The sequence below is a fragment of the Protomyctophum parallelum genome (assembly GCF_964188405.1).
Source record: "Protomyctophum parallelum genome assembly, chromosome: 5".
Classification (NCBI taxonomy): domain Eukaryota; kingdom Metazoa; phylum Chordata; class Actinopteri; order Myctophiformes; family Myctophidae; genus Protomyctophum; species Protomyctophum parallelum.
The window spans coordinates 32,059,481-32,076,979 of NC_139702.1; the positions used below are offsets into that span (position 1 = coordinate 32,059,481).

The 17,499-nt window shown below is 41.3% G+C and overlaps 1 protein-coding gene across 1 annotated transcript; it reads left to right on the forward strand.

Moving 5' to 3' along the window:
• Positions 1–1,056: 1,056 nt before the first annotated feature.
• On the forward strand, positions 1,057–13,284 carry LOC310858704 (myosin heavy chain, fast skeletal muscle-like; the record flags this gene model as incomplete). Its single annotated transcript, XM_083764934.1, has 39 exons — positions 1,057–1,266; positions 1,356–1,499; positions 1,735–1,891; positions 2,209–2,236; positions 2,332–2,440; positions 2,528–2,620; positions 2,727–2,790; positions 2,956–3,054; positions 3,141–3,244; positions 3,419–3,557; positions 4,039–4,157; positions 4,266–4,415; positions 4,502–4,672; positions 4,873–5,176; positions 5,374–5,438; positions 5,730–5,817; positions 5,927–6,044; positions 6,157–6,280; positions 6,406–6,542; positions 6,825–7,080; positions 7,345–7,587; positions 7,730–7,906; positions 7,998–8,143; positions 8,307–8,397; positions 8,482–8,871; positions 8,982–9,108; positions 9,265–9,383; positions 9,477–9,673; positions 10,158–10,341; positions 10,479–10,644; positions 10,800–10,924; positions 11,067–11,375; positions 11,486–11,689; positions 11,783–11,908; positions 12,265–12,435; positions 12,523–12,627; positions 12,737–12,832; positions 13,031–13,159; positions 13,264–13,284. 39 exons carry the CDS (start codon positions 1,057–1,059, stop codon positions 13,282–13,284), a joined length of 5,805 nt encoding a protein of 1,934 aa, XP_083621060.1.
• Between the last annotated feature and the right edge of the window lie 4,215 nt (positions 13,285–17,499).

Below are 17,499 nucleotides of genomic sequence, written 5' to 3' on the forward strand. Positions count from 1 at the left end.
ATAAGAAGTGTAAAAGAATAAAATCTAGTTTTGTTTAATTTGTTTTAATTGTTTGTTTGTATGGTTATTCTAGGTATACATTCTCAGTTATTCCCTTGTGACTAAACTAAAAAACCAAAAAAGATTTGAATCCTAAAAAATGAAAGAAAAAAAGACATGGCTCTAATGACAAAACATAACTTGGTGGAATTAAGAATGAGCAAAAAAACTAAAACAAACAAAAAATGGGAAAGTATAACTTAATTTCCTATGTCTAAATAATATTTAATTTTGAAATTATCCTCTATTCAGGTGTGGAACTAATGCCACATTTAAAAACATCTCTCTTACAATGTGATGTGTGGCAAGAATGAACATTGGGATATATATCCAATTTAATTCATGATTATAAATTGTATTAAATCATTCAACTCGTGTTAATGTCTTCAAAATGATGTGTTTTTCCACCCACACAGGGGTTGCACACAAGATTCCACCACTACTGGTATAAGGGAAAAAGTGAGTTCATATTTTTCTATGAAACCTACCATAACCATAATAGTCCTATACATACTGTAGTCCTACAATTATCGCCACAGATCTCAAGTCAGCAAAGCAATGTTGTTTTTGGCAGTACATTTTGATTTTAGTTTAGTCATAGTCTTTGGAATGAAACTTCCTTTAGTTTTAGTCATCTTTTAGTCACCTGGAATGTGTAAAATGTATTTTGGTGGAACTTAATGCTGTCGTAATGGCTGGTTTTACACTTGCTGCGACGTGTTGTAAGCTTGTAGATCTGCTATTTTCAGCATGCAACTAAGTGTAAAATTACTTATACGCGATCTCTTGTCCACTAGTCCCTTCCTAACATTTTAGTCTAGATTTTATTTGTTGATGAAATTGTTAGTATTATTTAGTCTTAGTTTTAGTCATCATAGCTTAGTTTTAATTTAGTTTCCATTTAGTTTTCGTCAGTGAAAAAAGGTAGTCGACGAACATTTGTTGTCGACAAAATCAACACTGCAGCAAAGGCATCAACTAATCAATCTATTTGTCTGTCGACAGAAAGCCGCCACCATGAGTACCGACGCAGAGATGGAGCAGTACGGCAAGGCTGCCATTTACCTCCGTAAGCCAGAGAAGGAGAGAATGGAGGCTCAGGCGGCCCCCTTTGATGGCAAAACGGCAGCATATGTGACTGACAAGAAAGAGCTGTATGTCAAATGTAAAATTCTAAAGAAGGACGGTGGCAAAATCACTGTAGAACTGCTCGACGGCAAGAAGGAGGTAGGTACAGGTGTATTCTAACATGAAATTGTGGCACAGTAGCGCTCTAATCATAACACATTCTAAAGTTTATTTTTATTTTATTTTAGGAAAGAACTGTCCCCGAGAACGACGTCACTCCTATGAACCCTCCCAAGTATGACAAGATTGAGGACATGGCCATGATGACCCACCTCAATGAAGCCACTGTCCTGTATAACCTCAAAGAGCGTTATGCAGCATGGATGATCTATGTAAGCTTTTCCTACATGCTAAGAACAGCACAGTATTGCACCCGTAGATAGCAAAGAACTTGACTCAGAGTACAAGTTTATGTCATCAAGTGAAAACAAATTCAAACAAACAGGTTCTGAATTTAAGTTGCTCACTGCCACTTGATCCATTGTCCCAGAGATACAGTGTGTGGCATGCTCAGTGCCATATGTTGTATGATGTAAATGTTCTCTCTCTGTTCTTTCTCCCCTTCAGACCTACTCCGGTTTGTTTTGTGCAACTGTGAACCCCTACAAGTGGCTCCCAGTGTACGACCAGGAGGTTGTAAATGCCTACAGAGGCAAGAAGCGTATTGAGGCTCCACCCCACATCTACTCTGTCTCTGACAACGCTTATCAGTTCATGATGATGGGTACGTACTAGTCGGTACAATGTAAAAATATATATTTATATCAACAGGTAGTTTCGAAGAAGAAATCTGATGGGTTGAAATGGACATCTAGCCGTGCATTTTCGGTCATAGCAGCTACATCTGTCATTAAAGAAATTATTGAATATCTTAGTTTGAAATTGAGTTTACATAAGGGGTTTTAGGGTAGCTGTTGTATAATCACAATATTACACGAGGATGTGATTTACCATCATTAACAGCACGCCTGCGTTGCTGCAGGAAACTATAATGGTCTTGTGCTGTAACTATGATTAAACTTTTTGATTTACATTTTACAGATAAAGAGAACCAGTCTGTCCTTATCACGTAAGTTTCCATCACATAGGCATTAAAAAAAGATCATTGTAGGCCTACACAAATTCACTAACTGCATTTCTCTGAATGTATGCATTTATATCCAGTGGAGAATCCGGTGCTGGAAAGACTGTGAACACCAAACGTGTCATCCAGTACTTTGCAACAGCTAGTTCTGGTGGAGAGAAATCGGCAGGCGATAGCGGTAAAATCAAGGTATATGATTTTTTTTTTCTTTAACAAAAAACATAAAGCATTTATTTTGACCAAACTTTAAACTTGTCAATGTCTAAAACATTCTAGGGGTCACTGGAGGATCAGATTATTGCAGCCAATCCCTTGCTGGAGTCCTATGGTAATGCCAAGACTGTGAGGAATGACAACTCCTCTCGCTTTGTAAGTGTAAAGTTTTATACATATTATTACATATATTTTGAGAAGACCTGCAATAATTCCACAATGTAGATGGATTGGATGCAACAAATTGTGCTATGTCAAACAGGGTAAATTCATCAGAATCCATTTCGGCACAACGGGTAAACTGGCCAGTGCTGATATTGAGACATGTAAGTATACAGATGCATACAATAGTTCACAGATGATAAATTATATATGCTTTTTTTTTAGGATTACATTTTGAGTAATGCATAACCCATTTAGATTATTCTGAGTTATGTACAACCCATTATTATTAGTTATGAGTTATCATGTACAACCCTGAACTCATATAGATCTGCTGGAGAAGTCCAGAGTGACCTACCAGCTTGCTGCAGAGAGAGGTTACCACATCTTTTTCCAGATGATGACCAACCACAAACCTGAGATTGTTGGTAAGTGAAATGACTGACGATGCAGTGAAAACATAAATTGATGAATACAAACACATGTTCACCCCTTTTTTTTACTCCCTTTTCAGAAATGTGTCTGATCACCACCAACCCCTATGACTTCCCGCTGATCAGCATGGGTGTGATCACTGTGGCCAGCATTGATGACAAGCTTGAGCTCGAGGCTACTGACGTAAGTGGACATTATTTAATCTTTCTAAGGGTCACTCACTATCTGCACTGTCAGTTGCTCTGCAAAATGTATTCTCTAAAGCAGTGCTTCCCAAGCAGTGCTTGTCGGACCCCCGACAAGCACTCTAATGCCTAATCTCAATCTTTTGAACACATCTCTGCTAATTGACATCAGGAAGCTATTGACATCCTGGGCTTCAACGGTGAGGAGAAACAGCTGATCTACAAGTTCACCGGCGCAGTCATGCACCACGGAGTCATGAGGTTCAAGCAGAAGCAGCGTGAGGAGCAGGCCGAACCTGACGGCACAGAGGGTGAGCTGCACCTTTATGATTATTATTACTCAAACCTAACCAAAATATATCTTCAATTATTATTATTATTAGGGATGTCCCAATCTCGTTTCTTTGCTCCCGATTCCGATTCCGATTATTTGATTTTGAGAATCTGCCGAACCGAAATTTGTATTTTTCTAGAACACCATATCACAACAATACAATATGGATAATATGGAATATGGATATGGATATAATTGATATTGATACTAGTAGGGATGTCTCGATCACATTTTTTTGCTCCCGATCTGATTCCGATACATCGAAAATGACGTTATCGGCCCCGGGACAACCCTTACCCTAATTATTATTATTATTGTTTAGACTGATGATTATTTGGTTAACCTATGATTCTATAGATTACTAGCCTGTGTTGCCCTTGCTTACTGTAAATCGCTCTTTGGATTATGAGCGTCTGCTAAATGCCTAAATTGCAAATTGTATGACCTTTTTTTCCCAGAGGCTGACAAGATTGGCTACCTGTTGGGTATCAACTCAGCTGAGATGCTTAAGGCGTATTGCTACCCCAGAGTGAAAGTGGGAAACGAGTATGTCACTAAAGGACAAACTGTGCCACAGGTGAGTACGTTGCATGATTCACATCACTCTGGATTAAGAGTTTCCTAAATGTCTAAATTGTAAAGTGTGTAATTCACACCCCTACGCATAATGTTCCTATTTCCTTAGGTCATGAACTCAGTCGGTGCCTTGGCCAAGTCCATCTATGAGAAAGAGTTCTTTTGGATGGTCATTAGGATCAACGAGATGCTGGACACCAAGCAGCAGAGAAACTTCTACATCGGTGTGCTGGACATCGCTGGTTTTGAGATCTTTGATGTAAGCATGGACTTGTTTTAAGTGGGAGATTAATTACAATTAGAAGTGATTGGCAATTTGGGCTAATGATATATTTCCCCTCACAGTTCAACACCCTGGAGCAGCTGTGCATCAACTTCACCAATGAGAAACTGCAACAGTTTTTCAACCACACCATGTTTGTTCTGGAACAAGAAGAGTACTTGAAAGAGGGAATTCCCTGGGATCTCGTTGACTTCGGCATGGATTTGGCTGTCTGCATTGAGCTGATTGAGAAGGTATACAATTATTATATTTTTATGTATTACCAAGGACCCAAGTCCAAATATTGATAAGGTATACAAGTATTATATTTGTATGTATTACCATGGACCCAAGTCCAAATATTGAGAAGGTATACAATTATTTTGTGCTTTAGTTAAATGGACATGATGTTAATATTGTTTTTGGTATATTTTTTTTTGTCTCCTTTACATAGCCCTTGGGTATCTTCTCCATCCTTGAAGAGCAGTGCATGTTCCCGAAGTCTTCAGACAAAACCTTCGCCGAGAAGCTGCTTGACCAGCATCTGGGGAAGAACAAGGCCTTTGAGAAGCCCAAGCCTGGTAAAGGCAAGGGCGAGGCTCACTTCTCCCTGTGCCACTACGCTGGCGTTGTGGACTACAGCATCACAGGATGGCTGGAGAAGAACAAGGATCCTCTGAACGACTCTGTCATTCAGCTGTTCCAGAAGTCTTCAGTTAAACTGCTCTCTGTGTTCTATCCCCCACCTGAGCCTGAAGGTATGTTTATTCATATAATATAATGTGTTCTGGGTTATTATATGGCTATTTAAAGGCCAGCCAAAAGGAACACAGAGGGACTGGACTTAAGCAATTACAGCCTGTCCCTATTATAAACTCTCAGAATCTGGCAAGAAGGAAGGCATTTTCATTCTGTAGGACTAATGATAACTCATGATTCCAACAAATATAAACAGATAATACAAAGAAGGGAGGCAAGAAGAAGGGTGGTTCCATGCAGACTGTGTCTAGCGCTTTCAGGGTAAGAATTTGTATTTATTATTATAAACATTATATTCCTGTAAGAATGAAGCATTATTATTATGAACATTATATAAGAAATAGGCACGTCTCATGTTGAAATTAAGCTATTTTGGTTGTGGCTGATGTTTAAAATAGGGGTTAAGTGGTTAATGTATGTTTTAGAAAAACCTAAATCTGAAAAGTAACTAGTATCTAAAGAGTTCAAATAATTGCAGTGGAGGAAAAATTACAATATTGTATGACTTTTTTACTAATAACAAGCCAAATTGGCTCTTTTACGTCTCAATAGGCAAACTTGCACATGTTGATGACAAACCTGAGGAGCACTCATCCTCACTTTGTGCGTTGCCTGATTCCCAACGAGTCCAAGACTCCAGGTAAACACAGAAAATACAAATGTAGTCTATGATTGATTGTGAGGCAATTCAATGCAACTTTGGCCAGAGTTTGTTCTTCTAATAATGAAGCAACATCTACTGTATACAGGCTTGATGGAGAACTTCCTGGTCATCCATCAGCTGAGGTGTAACGGTGTCCTGGAGGGCATCAGGATCTGTAGAAAGGGCTTCCCCAGCAGGATCCCATACGCTGACTTCAAGCAGAGGTATTTATTCCTTTTTCCAGCAGCGTTTAAGTTCCAAAACCTAATAACGCAAAATGACCCACTTGTACAAAGTAATGCCAGAGCAAAATGACCAAGAACTTTTATAAAACAGGTACAAAGTACTGAACGCCAGCGCGTGCCCTGATGGCGCGTTCATGGACAACAAGAAAGCTTCAGAAAAGCTGCTCGGGTCCATTGATGTCCCTGTTGAGGAGTACAAGTTTGGACACACCAAGGTAAATACACTGTGAATCTGGTTTAAAGATGGGGTGCCATAGTTTTGCACTTTTTCTGTTTTGTGTGTGTCAAAGGAGTAGTAGTTAACATTACTCTAATAGATTGTTTGTAACATTGTGTTCAGGTGTTCTTCAAAGCTGGTCTGCTGGGTACGCTAGAGGAGATGCGAGATGCAAAGCTGTTCACTCTGGTCACCATGACTCAGGCTCTCGCACGAGCTTACCTCATGAGGAAGGAGTTTGCGAAGATGATGAAGATAAGGTACTTTGAAAACATCAATTCAATATTGGAAACAATTTGTAAGTAAACTTTGTCATTGCTGTTCATGAAAGAAATGTAAAGTGTCAAATCACAAATAAAATATCAAACATTGCCGAACAAGCTTTTGGTGACCGTGGCAAGGAAAAAACAAGAGAAGAACCCTCGAGCAGTAATAACAACAATAGTAACAACTATGACACAATAATATAAACTATAGCCACAGCCTGCAGTTGTATTACCTGGAAACCCTCGATCATGATCCACTGAAACTGTTTTCCACAGAGACGCTGTTTTCACCATCCAGTTCAACCTCCGCTCGTTCGTCTCTGTGAAACACTGGCCATGGATGAAGGTCTACTACAAGATCAAGCCTCTTCTGCAGAGTGCTGAGACTGAAAAGGAGCTGTCAGCGATGAAGGAGAACTATGAAAAGATGACGATTGACCTGGCCAGTGCCCTGGCCTCGAAGAAGAGCCTGGAAGAGAAGATGGTAGCTCTGGTGCAGGAGAAGAATGGCCTTGCACTGGCAGCGTCATCAGTAAGTAGCTACACGAAGGTCGAATCGACCGAAACGTCAACCCAAAAAAGAGCAACATTTTGACAGTGTGCAGGACCTTTTCTTGGTTTTTCAAAGATACCCTTGCTAATTATATGTTTATCATCCGATCTTATATATGGTATGATATCTAATGTAGATGGCATGGCAGTCCCCCAAGGTGGCAGCTGCAAAACAAATCTGATATATCTCACCCAGAACAAATGCTCGACATGTCCCTCACGTATCCTTTTCATTGACAACTAGGGAGACGAGGCTCTGAATGATGCTGAGGAGAGATGTGAGGGTCTTATTAAAAGTAAGATCCAGTTGGAGGCAAAGCTCAAAGAGACGAGCGAGAGACTGGAGGATGAGGAGGAGATCAACGCTGAAGTGACCGCCAAGAAGAGGAAACTGGAGGACGAATGCTCTGAGCTCAAGAAGGACATTGACGACCTGGAACTCACCTTGGCCAAAGTGGAGAAGGAGAAGCATGCCACTGAAAACAAGGTATAGAATAGATTATACACTGTAGCCGTCTTGTCAAGTTATAGAACAATAATGATCAATTCACGATGGTACACTCTAGTGTAGCGGTCTTATCAAGTTCTAGAACAATAATGACCCATTTGTTGTGCTTCTTCACCTAAAGGTGAAAAACCTGACCGAGGAGATGGCCTCCCAGGACGAGGGTCTTGCTAAGCTGACCAAGGAGAAGAAGGCACTCCAAGAAGCACATCAGCAGACCCTGGATGACCTGCAGGCAGAGGAGGACAAAGTCAACACTCTGACCAAGGCCAAGACGAAGCTGGAACAGCAAGTTGATGATGTGAGTTTATCAAGTCAATTGGATGTTTCGAATTTGAATACGGTGTGTTTATTGTCGTACCGAATAATAAGACAAATATATTGCTGTGCAGTTGGAGGGTTCTCTGGAGCAAGAGAAGAAGCTCCGCATGGACCTGGAGAGAACCAAGAGAAAGCTTGAGGGAGATCTGAAACTGGCCCAGGAAGCCATCATGGATCTGGAGAATGACAAGCAGCAGTCTGATGAGAAGATAAAGAAGTAATGTGCAGCACAATCTTAACTATAAATGCACCACGTCTCTGTCTGTGTCTACGATAACAATAAGGGCTCTACACCCTTCGGGCTGGACCCCTAATAATAATATGAAATGCCATGGAGAAAAACTACCACTAACATGTATATGTATTACTGTATTCCATAGGAAGGACTTCGAAGTAAGCCAGCTTCTGAGTAAGATTGAGGATGAGCAATCTATGGGGGGCCAGCTGCAGAAGAAGATCAAAGAACTCCAGGTATATATATTTTTATGATTGATGGTAAGTAAATTAGGATTTTAGTGATAAATGTGAATTTTAACATGTCCATTAATTTGAAAGGCTCGTATTGAAGAACTGGAGGAGGAGATCGAGGCAGAGCGCGCCGCTCGGGCCAAGGTTGAGAAGCAAAGAGCCGATCTCTCGAGGGAACTGGAGGAGATCAGCGAGAGGCTGGAGGAGGCCGGCGGCGCCACCTCCGCTCAGATCGAGATGAACAAGAAGCGTGAGGGTGAGTTCCAGAAGCTGCGCCGTGACCTCGAAGAGTCCACCCTGCAGCACGAGGCCACCGCTTCTGCTCTCCGCAAGAAACAGGCGGACAGCGTCGCAGAGCTGGGCGAGCAGATCGACAACCTCCAGCGTGTCAAGCAGAAGCTGGAGAAGGAGAAGAGTGAATACAAGATGGAGATCGATGATCTGTCGAGCAACATGGAAGCCGTCGCCAAGGCAAAGGTAGAATAGATTAGTGTGTGTTAATTCTTGACAAAATACTTCAAGGGGGAAAGAAATGAGGGAATACATTGTAGGTTACTTCAGTGATTGAATGTGTCCAATGTTAACAGGGAAATCTTGAGAAGATGTGCCGCACCCTTGAGGACCAATTCAGTGAAATCAAGTCCAAGAGTGATGAGAATGTTCGCCAGATCAATGATATTGGAGCTCAGAGAGCAAGACTGTTGACTGAAAATGGTAAATGTGCACCTACATGTATTTCTTTCATGTAGGCACTTGAGCAAATGTCATGATTAGAGATAATGCTTTGATCAGCAGTTCTCCCAGGAATATAAGGAATATGTATTGATCAAAGATTATTTACATGAAACTAACATAAAAATGTCGAACCAGGTGAGTTTGCTCGTCAACTTGAGGAGAAAGAAGCTCTCGTCTCTCAGCTCACCAGAGGCAAGCAGGCCTTCACCCAACAGATTGAGGAGTTGAAGAGACTTGTTGAAGAGGAGGTTAAGGTGAGGCCTTTTCTTTTATTTGTTTATATTATAATTCCGTCTTTTTGTAATTGTATCCGTCTGACATTATTTTGCCATTTTTTCTTTTGCCAGGCAAAGAACGCCCTCGCCCACGCCGTGCAATCAGCTCGCCACGACTGTGACCTCCTGAGGGAGCAGTTTGAGGAGGAGCAAGAGGCCAAGGCTGAGCTTCAGCGTGGAATGTCCAAGGCCAACGCTGAGGTGTCTCAGTGGAGGAGCAAGTACGAGACCGATGCTGTCCAACGCACAGAGGAGCTGGAGGAGGCCAAGTAAGTGATCAGTGTTGTTTACACCAGTGGTTTTTAACCAGCGGTCCTTGAGGGGGTTCACTTCCAGGTGGTCCCCAGTTAATGATGGAGAGTTGGCAACTAAAATGGACCCTTATAGATTTGTAACTCTGAGTGTAAATTGAAACCAAATGGAGCCGTATTGGTTTCATTGTACGCTCATTGTACACTCTCAATAGTTAGATTATTGTTAGACATCTGCATTACTTAATTTACAAGATGTCTACACTATTAGAAAATGTAGATTTTTATATTTTTTTGATCAACCTGTTCAACCCTGTACAATGGTACCTCATCAAAATCGTATCCAACAACAACAAAATATCCTTTAGCTTTAGGTCTGCAAGGCTAGATCTGCATGATGCAGATGCTGCATCAATAATGGGCCTTAATATGAAAAAGGTTCCCCTCACTGTAATAAAATATTGCTCACAATGATTTGATTCCATTCAAAACCGACCAACAGGAAGAAGCTCGCCCAGCGTCTCCAGGAGGCCGAGGAGCAAATAGAGGCTGTGAATTCCAAGTGTGCCTCTCTGGAGAAGACCAAGCAGAGACTCCAGAGTGAAGTTGAAGACCTCATGATTGATGTGGAGAGGGCAAATGGTTTGGCCGCCAACCTCGACAAGAAACAGAGGAACTTCGATAAGGTGCTTTGACATACATTATTTTAAAACAAAAATCATTCTTTCCTCCTTAAAGTCGGGGTAATTGACACATTTCAAATGCTGTGCAGGTCCTTATAAAGAGAGGGTAAATGACACATTTCATTACTGCTCCTGTGCAGGTCTTGGCAGAATGGAAGCAGAAACATGAAGAAGGCATGGCGGAGTTGGAGGGAGCGCAGAAAGAGGCTCGTAGTCTCGGCACCGAGTTGTTTAAGATGAAGAACTCATATGAGGAGTCTCTGGACCAACTGGAGACCATGAAGCGTGAGAACAAGAACCTGCAACGTGAGTTTTCTCTACCACATTATTTTAATAACTGTAAAAAAAAAAGGGGGGAGAACAGATCAATTGTGGATCAGCCTACAACTTTATTCAAATGCAAATACAAAATAATTGCTGAATGGAAAGTTAATTCACTCATTATTTTCAACCCACTGCAGAGGAGATCTCAGACCTGACTGAACAGATCGGTGAGACTGGAAAGAACATCCATGAGCTGGAGAAGTCCAAGAAACAAGTGGAGACAGAGAAGTCAGAGATCCAGACAGCCCTGGAGGAAGCTGAGGTAAAACTTTTAGCTCCTAGATGAACAATGCACCATATTTTAGATTTCAGGTTTTATATTCAAACAGTGTAGGAGTAATGAGTATATGATCAATGTTACATTAAAACATCCTATAACCTTTTGATCCTGTATTACATTTCAGGGTACTCTGGAGCACGAGGAGTCTAAGATTCTTCGGGTCCAGCTGGAGCTCAACCAGATCAAGGGTGAGGTGGACAGAAAGCTGGCAGAGAAGGACGAAGAGATGGAGCAGATCAAGAGGAACAGCCAGAGGGTGACCGACACCATGCAGTGCACTCTGGACTCTGAGGTCAGGAGCAGAAACGATGCCCTGAGAATCAAGAAGAAGATGGAGGGAGACCTGAACGAGATGGAGGTTCAGCTGAGCCACGCCAACCGCCAGGCTGCCGAGGCCCAGAAGCAGCTGAGGAACGTCCAGGGACAGTTTAAGGTGCAAAACATATTCGTTAAGACACATTCAAACAACGGAACTGCTCCGAATACCTGAACACATTCAGATTTTTCTCTTAACATGACCACCTCAAATGTGATTTGTTTTAGGATGCCCAACTGCACCTCGACGATGCTTGCAGAAGCCAGGATGACGTGAAGGAACAAGCCGCCATGGTGGAGCGCAGGAACGGCCTCATGGTCGCAGAGATCGATGAGCTGAGAGTGGCTCTGGAACAGACGGAGAGAGGCCGCAAAGTGGCCGAGCAAGAACTGGTGGACATCAGTGAACGTGCTGGCCTGTTGCACTCCCAGGTAAGTCCATGAAAAAAAACTCTCAACATATCCAACATACAAGTCATGCACACAAACATTGCTAAACCGAATCTTTATTTTCTTTTTTTTAAGAACACAAGCCTGTTGAACACCAAGAAGAAACTTGAAACCGACCTGATGCAGGTCCAAGGTGAAGTGGACGACAGTGTTCAAGAAGCAAGGAACGCTGAGGAGAAGGCCAAGAAGGCCATCACTGATGTAAGTTAGGAGCTCCACCCCTTATCCATTCTACCATTCACACATATATATATATATATATATATATATATATATATATATATATACATATAAATATAAACCCATTTAGACCTGGTGTAACATATACGTTGTTATACCTTTCATTGTTGTTATACCTTTCTGTGTCTCATGCACCTGAGTCTCATATAGCATCATTTTTTTTTTTTTACTTTATTAGGTTTTCAGAAAACCATATGTTAGGTTATAGAATCGGCCTCAGGTCTACATGGGTTAATACACAGTTATTATAAGTATATCTATAGAGTCTGGTCTCGAGTCCACATTTTCATGTACTGTATATTTTATCTCCTTTCTAGGCAGCCATGATGGCCGAGGAGCTGAAGAAGGAGCAGGACACCAGCTCTCACCTGGAGAGGATGAAGAAGAACCTGGAGGTCTCGGTCAAGGACCTGCAGCACCGACTTGACGAGGCTGAGAACCTGGCCATGAAGGGAGGCAAGAAGCAGCTCCAGAAACTGGAAGTCAGGGTAAGGTGTAGTTTTACTTCAACACGGCTTATAGTCAATGAAATATTAAGAAGAAATCATTTCATAATGTATCATTCAACTGTGAAGGTGCGAGAACTGGAGGCAGAGGTTGAAAATGCAGGGCGAGGTGGAGCAGACGCTATTAAAGGTGTCCGCAAGTACGAGAGGAGAGTGAAGGAGCTGTCATACCAGGTACACTACTATATTATCATGCTCACTTTAATGACCATCGTGCCACCGACAAAATGAACAGAGATCGCATGGACATACAACTAACGTTATAAATTCTCTCTCACTTCAGACTGAAGAGGACAAGAAAAATATTGCCCGGCTTCAGGATCTGGTAGACAAGCTGCAGATGAAGGTGAAGGCCTTCAAGAGGCAGGCGGAGGAAGCGGTAAGACAAATCTACATCTTTGTGACGTGTGGTGTTATCATAGTTTAACTACAGTAATCACTTTTGTAATGTCAACATGACCAACAACAGAGCATTGTTCAGTGTCCATGTTGCTGCTTTCCACAAGCGGCACATTGCATTTATAGCTTGCCATGCTTGTGCTGTATGACTGTATGAACCATGTCTATCATATTGTAGGAGGAAGCAGCCAACTCTCACCTGACCAAGAGCAGGAAGATTCAGAATGAGCTAGAAGAGGCGGAGGAGCGTGCAGACATCGCTGAAAGCCAGGTCAACAAGATGAGATCTAAAAGTCGTGACGCCAAGGTAATACAAGTTCAATATGAACTGAAGGTTCATTATCTTCAACTAAGATTTATCTAAAGATTCATATTGAATATTTATCTAACATTATTGTCCTATCGTTGCAGGGAAAAGAAGCTGCTGAATAAGTTCTCCAATTCAAGTCACCGTACAAAGTCATAAAATATGACCCATTGTATTCAACAAAGGTGAAACAACAGTATGTTGTTGTTTCTTATTCAAGCGACCATACAGTCATAAAATATGACTCACTGTATTCAATAAAGGTGGCAAGAATCGTATCCTGTTGTTTCTTGTATTCATTACTTTGTCTTGTGAATACCTTTTTGTGAGGTTTCAATTCTGGGTCCAACTCACCATTTACCATTTTATAAACCCATTGCAAAGTATAGTGCACTTAAACAGAGGGTAGCAGTATGCACAAATAAATACATTCACTTTCTAGGTTAAGTTTCTAGGTGAAAGTATGAAGGCGTTATTCGAGCACAAGACTTAAGAGTGCTCTACAAAAATGGGCGCATTTCCCCAATGGGAGACGCAACTTTGGTTACGGCATGTAAACCTCACCCCTCCCACTGCCATGTTTTGAGTAGGCCTGCTGTGGTTAACGCAAATTGAGCTAGGGGATGCACTGCCAGCTGTATCTCAGTGTGTATTGTAGCTTGTGCATTGTCCAGGGTCTCTTTCAACAACAATTCATTCGTCCCAAAGTGTAGCAGCGATTTCCATGATCACTGTGGTGAGAAAATAGAAAATTAAATTAAAATGTCCTGCTTGGAGGACAGGTGAGGGAAGCAGACACCAGACATAAAGAGATGTCAGGTGTCTGCTAATCATTTTTCCCAATAGATATTTCCAAGCCTAGAGTTAAGCAGGTGCGTGGTGACTCATGAGAACAAAAAAGAGAACGCTCAAGGTTCAAGGTTCAAGTTTATTTAGTGTCCCCGAAGGGCAAATTGGGTTGCAGCATAGACAGTACATTAAACAATGAATGAAACAGTACAAACAAACAAACAGTTCACATGGCGGATACCAGAGTACAAAGGTGCACACAACCATTAAAGGCGCAGTGAAATGAAAAAGAAGTTTTTCACACTTTTAGACCATATCCGTGGTCATCATATGGGTACCTAACAATGGATGCCAATTGTTTTTGAAAATTCTCATTTCTGTGTGTTTTTATATCAAAGGTCCATAAAAACAATTGCATTATTTATTTATTAAAACGAAAACGTGCTGCGTGATGACGTGTAGAGATACACATCGATAAAAGCCAATAACAATGAAGCTCACCCGTTTAATTCCCCATATTTGCGCCTCCGTCCATCACAGCTGCTACTGATTACAGAATACTCCGTTTTTATTTCCATTCAAGATATCATCCAGACAGTGTATTACTCGGTTTCAACTCAATCATCACGCTAAAATATGTATCTGAAAACATTATAGGGTAGAAATAAGCCACATAACAGTAAACTGGTGTAGCTGGCCGACCATCTGATTTATAAACAAACACATACCACGCTGTTGCGTATAGCATAGCTAACGTCCCTAGCTACCGTCCCATCGCCTGAAGGGATGCGACGCTCTGATTGGTTCAGAAACTTCAGACCGGTGTTTCATGTGGAAACACCATTTTCATGTTGTTTACCATTTCCGTTTCACTGCGCCTTTAAAGTGCAGGCGTTTAAAGTGCTATGCGATAGGTCATAATAGTGAGTGTGCATAGACATAGGCACGAGATAATACAGTAAAAAGTGAAAGTGCTCATCATAAGGTTATATCCTCGATCTACCCACAGCAGCATTCAGTGTGTGAATAGAGACCGGGACAAAGGAATGTTTGTGCCTGTTTTTTGTGGCACATGGGGCTCGCAAGCGAAGGCCGGATGGGAGAAGGATGTACTCTCTGTATAATGGGTGAGCAGCACCAGATCGGATACACAGGGCTTTGTTAAGTACCTGTTTCTTAAGGATCTGGTCTAGGCCGTTCATTTGTGAGCCAATGATTTTAGAGGCCACTTTTACAATTCTCCCTAGGGAATTTTTGTCTCTGATGCAGAGATTACCATACCAACAGATAATGGAGAAAGAAATGACGGACTCGATGTACAGTAGGCACTGTAAAACAGTTTATTCAGAGTCTTGTCGACATTGAACTTAGCCAATTTCTTTAGGCAGTACAGGCGTTGTTGACCTTTTTTATGCATCACATCAGTATTTAGGTCGAATGTCAGTTTGTCATCAATAATTGTGCCTAGATACTTGTAGCTGGGTACAATATCTACAGTCTGTCCGTTGACAACTGTGTAGGCTCCAGTTGTAGGATTTTTTTATTATTCATGTTTTGCACCTGAGTGCTGCTATGACGTTTGGGGCTATCGGACAGAGTGAATCATGACCGTAAAACATTTGATTCTGTGAAAAGATATGTCTGAATATTTATTTATTTATTACTTCAAAGAATCAAATGTGTTATGGTCATGATTCACCGGTGGCTTCATTCTAGGCTTAAAATAATTAAAAAATATATTTTTGGAAATCGCTATGGTAAAAATGAATGGACTTTTGGGTGGAACCACACAAGGCCACCACTTTTATGCCCAATACGACAAATCATTTACATTTTACAAGTAAAAATCAAACCTTTTCCAAATGTTCCAAATTCCTGTATTATGGATACTATAATTGCATAAATATTTTTACCAATATACTGTGTAATTATCTAGTATTTCAATATGTACTGTATAATGATCTCTGTTTCAAATATGTTTTGACATGACATTTGACATGTGAGCTTACAGAACTGATTTTAAGCGGTGCCTATTAACTGTCGGATTATTGGGGTGTCGGAAAAGCGTGCGCACCCCCTCGCGGTCATGGTTAGGTTAGGGTTTGAGGTAGGTTGTCGGTCTAATGACCATCGGACCAAAACAAGTGTCGGAACTCAGTACTGCACACAAAATATACGTAAGGGCGCATAAGGCATAAGGCAGCATTAGGGCTTCAGGAATAAGGGCAGCATAAGGTAATTGTGTGTGTATGTGTGTGTGTGTGTGTGTGGGGGGGGGGGGGGGGGGGGTCAGCAGGAATCAGGAGTCAGGAATAAGGCATTATAGTAATCCCATTAAAGGCACAGTTTACTTCACACTGGGTGTGATTCTTGTATGTTTGCATGTTTTTCCTATACAGACATGAGACCTGGTTACGGGTATACAGTGTGTGATTAAACACTAGCTTGTAGATCAGCTATTTTCAGTGAAGCCATTTGGTGTGTGTGTGTGTGTGTGTGTGTGTGTGTGTGTGTGTGTGTGTGTGTAGGGGGATGGAGTGGGTCAAAAATAGAGCACCGTGTGACCCTGGTCAACTACGTAAACAGTATATGGTTTTAAGTGTTGCAAGTGTTCCGGTTCTCTTCCAACAGCTGGAGGTAGCCTACTTGCCGGTAGTGTTGGGGTCTAATGACAGTGGAAAGAAGTCTGTGAAAAGAACATCAGAGAAAATTAACCATTTGAACATGGCATCACGATTTTGGGCATGTCATTTTATTTTTGATTTAACTATCCAATTTGACACAGCTGTGTTGACATATTGTTGTAATTCCCTTCAATTGTACATGTAGGCCTATTAGTTTTTATTGTATTTGTTTTATTATTATTGTTTTTAACATGTTTTCCCATGCCAATAAAGGTCATTTGGTTGGAATTGCATTGGGAGTGGGGGCGAAATCGATTGGTCAGACTCCTTGTACTCAAAACATCACACAGACGTACTCCTCAAAACCATAATTTGAATGAGAAAATTTTAACTCTTCAAAACCTAAATTTGAATGAGAAAATTAAACTCAGTAAAACTATACCTAAACCTAACCAGCTATAACATGAATTTTAAAACAGTTTTTAATATTTAATAATATATTGTCTATGTCCCTCAAACTTATTTCTAATGGTTTGAGCCTCTATCACCACTCTGATATAACCAGTCCATGGCATTTCTTTTTGAGTGGTGCAACCACTCCAAGGAACAGCAATGTCCGTGTTCATATATGTGTTGGTTCATCTATGTAAGTGTTCATGAGCACCAGTATGAGTACCAGTAGGGGCGCTGTTGTGCCATGCAGAAACAGCACTCGGTTCACATGGGTGTGATTTTTTCATTATGTGCAGCAGCACACAATTTAGGTGCACCCATGTTTTTGTTGTGACTTTTGGTGCCTTAGTTTTTTTTTTGTCATTTAGAGTAGCCAATTATTTTAAACCCCCTTTTTCTCCACAATTTAGTCGTTATCCTATACTGACTCACCTACAGTACCAGTGAGGAGCCCCCACCGGGAAGACGAAGGCC